At 40.7% G+C, this 4,475-nt stretch overlaps 1 protein-coding gene across 1 annotated transcript in view; it reads left to right on the top strand.

Moving 5' to 3' along the window:
* Nucleotides 1–4,475, top strand: part of ESD (esterase D) — a 43,013-nt gene that overhangs the window by 33,278 nt on the left and 5,260 nt on the right. Inside the window, exon 6 of the mRNA XM_006837689.1 lies at nt 15–182. Within this exon, the coding sequence (XP_006837752.1) occupies nt 15–182 (168 nt within the window). The remainder of the gene's footprint in view (nt 1–14; nt 183–4,475) is intronic.

Raw genomic sequence — 4,475 nt, 5'->3', positions numbered from 1 at the left:
TTTGTCTTTTACAGGCTTATGATGCGACCCATCTGGTGAAGTCCTACCCAGGTTCTCAGCTGGACATACTGATTGATCAAGGAAAAGATGACCAGTTCCTTTCAGATGGACAGTTACTTCCCGATAACCTCATAGCTGCCTGTACAGAAAAGAAAATCCCCGTTGTTTTTAGATTGCAAGAGGCAAGTACTAAGAAACTGTGTCTTGTTAAAAATAATGTGACTGAAAAAAGGCAAGACCCCATTCTACTTTATCTTTTTTTTTATTTTTCAGAATTTGAAATGTTACCTGTAATAACATAGATTTAATCATATTAAGACACAGTGAACATCTTCCTATTAAATTAATATCTCAGACCAAATTCTGTGAAAAGATGGAAACTTCTGATAGGGAAAAATGCTTACAGATTTCTGTCTGCGGTCACATGAGTAGATGGTGTCTGTACACGTGCAGTGGCCACTACTGCAGTATAAACGTCTATGTGAAATACCCCTTACTGCGTGCCCACATTTTGACCACCAAAGCCTTGTACTAACTTTGCACACATGTCCACTTGATGTGATTTAACGTAGATGCTTATGTGTCATGCTCCTTGGTATTTCTCATTGTTGAAGATTAATTACTGCATTTCAGTTGCATTACAAATTTTCCTTGACTAAACTATTTTGAGTATTCACTACCCACTTTGTTTTTGCAACTGTGGTTTATAATGAAAGAAGCACTTCTTTTATTTAAAAAGATATGTATTTATAAGCATATAGAAACAAAATATTTCCAGATGGAAAACGTACACCGAAAGTTAATTACACATGATCGTGAGTTTTAGCATTTGTATTTGTATTTCAAAGTGCTTTGTAAGGCACTGTGGTCTAAAATGCAATTATGATGGGAAATGTTCAAATAAATCTTGAACAATGTTGAATGTGGTACATTTCCGTTTATAGAATGTTTCTTAACACCATTAACCTTTGGCTGTTGAGTCCATTCTAATTCAGAGTGACCACTCCATGGAGTTTCCAAGACTGTAGGGTTTTTTTCTAACTTGTGAATTGGACTAAGGTTTACAGACAAGATCATCAGCTTTATAGTCAACAGATTGTATGCTTTGTTTCATCTCAGTGACTACAATCCCTTCCTGGCAACAGTAGTTATCCTGCTGCCTCCCTATGGTTCCCCACTTACATCTGATATATCACAAATGAAGACTGTATGTCTTTACAGAAGCAGACTGCTACAATTTTCTCCCACAGAGCATCTGGTGGCTCTAAACCACCAACCTTTAGGTTAGCCACTGTCTTAATTATCTAATGCGGATATAACCACAAGTAGATGATTTTGTTGTTTTTGTTAAGTGCTGTGGTGTTCGCTCTGACCCATAGTGATCCTGTATAGGTTTCCAAGGAAACACTAGTGGATTTGAACCACCAACCTTGTGGTTAGTAGTCCAGTGCTTGTCTTACAGAACCACACCAAGACTCTGTGGATGACTTTAACAGCCAGAAATTTGTTCTCTCACATTTAGGAGGCTAGGAGTCCAAATTCAGTGTAGGCTCTAGGGGCAGGCTCTCTCTATGTCCCCTCTGAGGAAAGGTCCTTGTCTCTTCGGCCCAATATTTCTTGAAGTTCCCTATACATCTTGGCATCAGTCTTCCCCTGGAACTTGGAGCTTCACAGAGAAGGGACTCCGGGTCCAAAGGACACACTATCCCAGCTCTTCTGTCTTGATGGTAGTAGGTTCCTGTAAGCTCTGCTCACTTCTCTCTCCTATTTTATATTGAGATTGACTCAGTCAAGATGCAACCTAATCTTGTAGCTTGCATCTGGCCTCATAACATAGGATTGAAGGTTTACAACACAAGGGCTAATCACATCACATCAGAACTGGTCACATCTGATCCCATCCCAGGGTGATTGTGTCATAGTAGAGCTCATCATGGAGGTGATAACTCCATCTTTACTGGTCCAGCCAAGTTGATTTAATGATCAGAGCAGCTGAGCCCAACTAGGCCACCAGGGCTGTTTTCACATTTTATCCTTGAACCAGGGTAAGTCAAAAAGTATCACTACAAAATCATATTAACCTGTATTAAACAAAAATATCAAACTGTGACGCTATTAGTTCTTGACCTGTCCTCCTTCTTGGTCCATACACTTCTGAAAGTCACTGATTCCATCTCTGTAAGAATCCTGCCCCCTCTGATTTACACCACATCAAAATGGCAGTGTTGGCATACTTGAGGGACTCAAATCATGTTTCTTTTCCAATCTTCTTTGAATTCCAGGAACAAAAAGAAATCTGAAGGGCAAGATCGGGGCTGTAGGGTGGATTGGATGAGTTTTTCCAATGCAATTCTTCTGGGACAGCTGTTACTATCTCAAAGAGTGAGCAATTACTTTATCATGATGGAAAAAAATTCTTCGGCACCATTTCCTGGCCTTTTCCTCACCAATGTAGTTTTCTGTTTTCTTAAAACTTCTTCATAATAAGGCCACAAAAACATCATGTTCCCTTCGAGAAAACCTATAAAGATTACCCCTTTGGAGTGATCTTCTGAGCTGACCTCTGCCTTGAATTCACTTTTGAGTTCTTCACCACTTTCATTTAAATGCTTGATCCATCTGAAAACTGTTATTTTATGTGGACAGCAATCCTGGAACTTGTTACAAAGGTTTAATAATTTGGGAAGATGTCACTTAACTTTGGTGTTTTTTTCCCAATAGCACAATAGTTTTTTTTTTTTTTTTAAAGACAATCAACAGCACTAAAACAAGTATAGGAGGGGACCTCAAGGAAAAGGGGCATGAAAAGATACTGGAGTTTTTCCACTAACTTTTTGAAGCTCCCTTCTGTTGCTGAGAGAACTTGTCTTTGAGACATACTTAAAAAATGTGTCTTGATCCCTTATGACAGACATTTTCTATGTTCTCATAATGTCAAAGGGTCTCTTTGGACTGCTAACTGCAAGGTCAGCAGTTCAAACCTACCAGTTACTCCACAGGAGAAAGATAAGGCTTTCTGCTCTGGTAAAGAATTGCAGTCACGGAAACCCTCAGAAGCAACTCAACAGCGCACAGCCAGCACCACCATGAAGTTAGGTTTGTGTTGAAATACCATTCTGGAAATCTCGGGACATTTGCTATCTTGGAACACATTCCTGAGCGCTCAGCATTGTCACTGGGCCTTACCCTGGGACTTTTCTTAGGATGAGGATGGTAAGGAAGGCAGCTATCCACGTTGCTTGAAACTGCAAAGTGCTTAACACATGAACACATGAACATCATAGTGAAAATTATGCGGTCACATTTTCTCAGGCAAGTCTCTTGAGGCCTCTGTTTCCCTGCATCTGCCTGTTTTCCATCAGATACATCTTTAGGTACTGTTGGAATCCTGCTGGCACATGGTTAAGTACTCAGCTGCTAACCAAAGGTCAGCAATTTGAACCCACCAGCAGTCCAAGGGAGAAAAATTACAACCTTGGAAACCCAGTGGGCCAATTCGACTCTGTCTTAGGGTCACTGTGTGTAGTAATTGACTCAACAGCAATGGATTTGGTTATTGTTGTTAAGTGCCATCAAGTCAGTTCCAACCTATAGCGACCCTGTATTGCATTTCCAAGGAGCGGCTGGTGAGCTTGAACCACCAACCTTGCAGTACAAATGGCTTTGCAGTCTGACGCATGAACCCACAGCGCCACACCAGGACTCTGGATTTGGTTTTTAAGGGTGTGTATTTCACAGATTTCGTAGCCAAAAAAATCACAGGCTTGTTTAACCTCCAACAACTCAAAAACGATTGGAACGATGCTTTTTTTGTTTTTTTTTTGTTGTTGTTGTTGTTGTTTATGTAATGAAACTATCCTTTAGCTATAAATTAAGTAACCAGCTGAGACTTGAGCCAGATGGATTTTCTATCATGGAGAGCTATGAAACCAAACAATTCCAAGGTTCAACCTTCATCCTGCCAGCATTCCTGCCAGATTCACTCCTCTGCTTTGTCCAGGGAAGGAGCAGGCAGATAGGTCTTGGTAACTTTGAGGACCGTAAACTAGAACTTTCTATGAACTGTTGTTCTCCAGGTAATGTGTGCATCTTCTCTGGAAGTCAGTGATTGAGGACGTTTCCTGAGTCTTCATACATCTTAAGGATTTGCCTCATCCCCTGAAACCCAAGTGATAGCTTCATTAGCTCTGTATCCTATGAGTGGTTATGTGATAATCAGGCTGCTAACCTCAAGGTCAGCAGTTCAAAGCTACCGGCCATTCTATGGGAGAAAGATGAGGCTTTCTGATCCCATAAAGATTTACAGCCTTGGAAATCCTATGGGTCTCTATGAGTCGGAACCGACTCCATGGCACACAACCACCACTACCACCACCATTCCTGTTTCTGAAGTGCTTAGAAAAATTTCTTCTGGCTGCTTTTCTTCTCCTCCTACCACCCTCCCTAAGTCAAAGACCATTCACTAAATAAAGTTG

Source organism: Chrysochloris asiatica, unplaced genomic scaffold, assembly GCF_000296735.1.
Source record: "Chrysochloris asiatica unplaced genomic scaffold, ChrAsi1.0 scaffold00022, whole genome shotgun sequence".
In the NCBI taxonomy this organism is placed as follows: domain Eukaryota; kingdom Metazoa; phylum Chordata; class Mammalia; order Afrosoricida; family Chrysochloridae; genus Chrysochloris; species Chrysochloris asiatica.
This window is presented reverse-complemented; position numbering and strand designations above follow the sequence as displayed.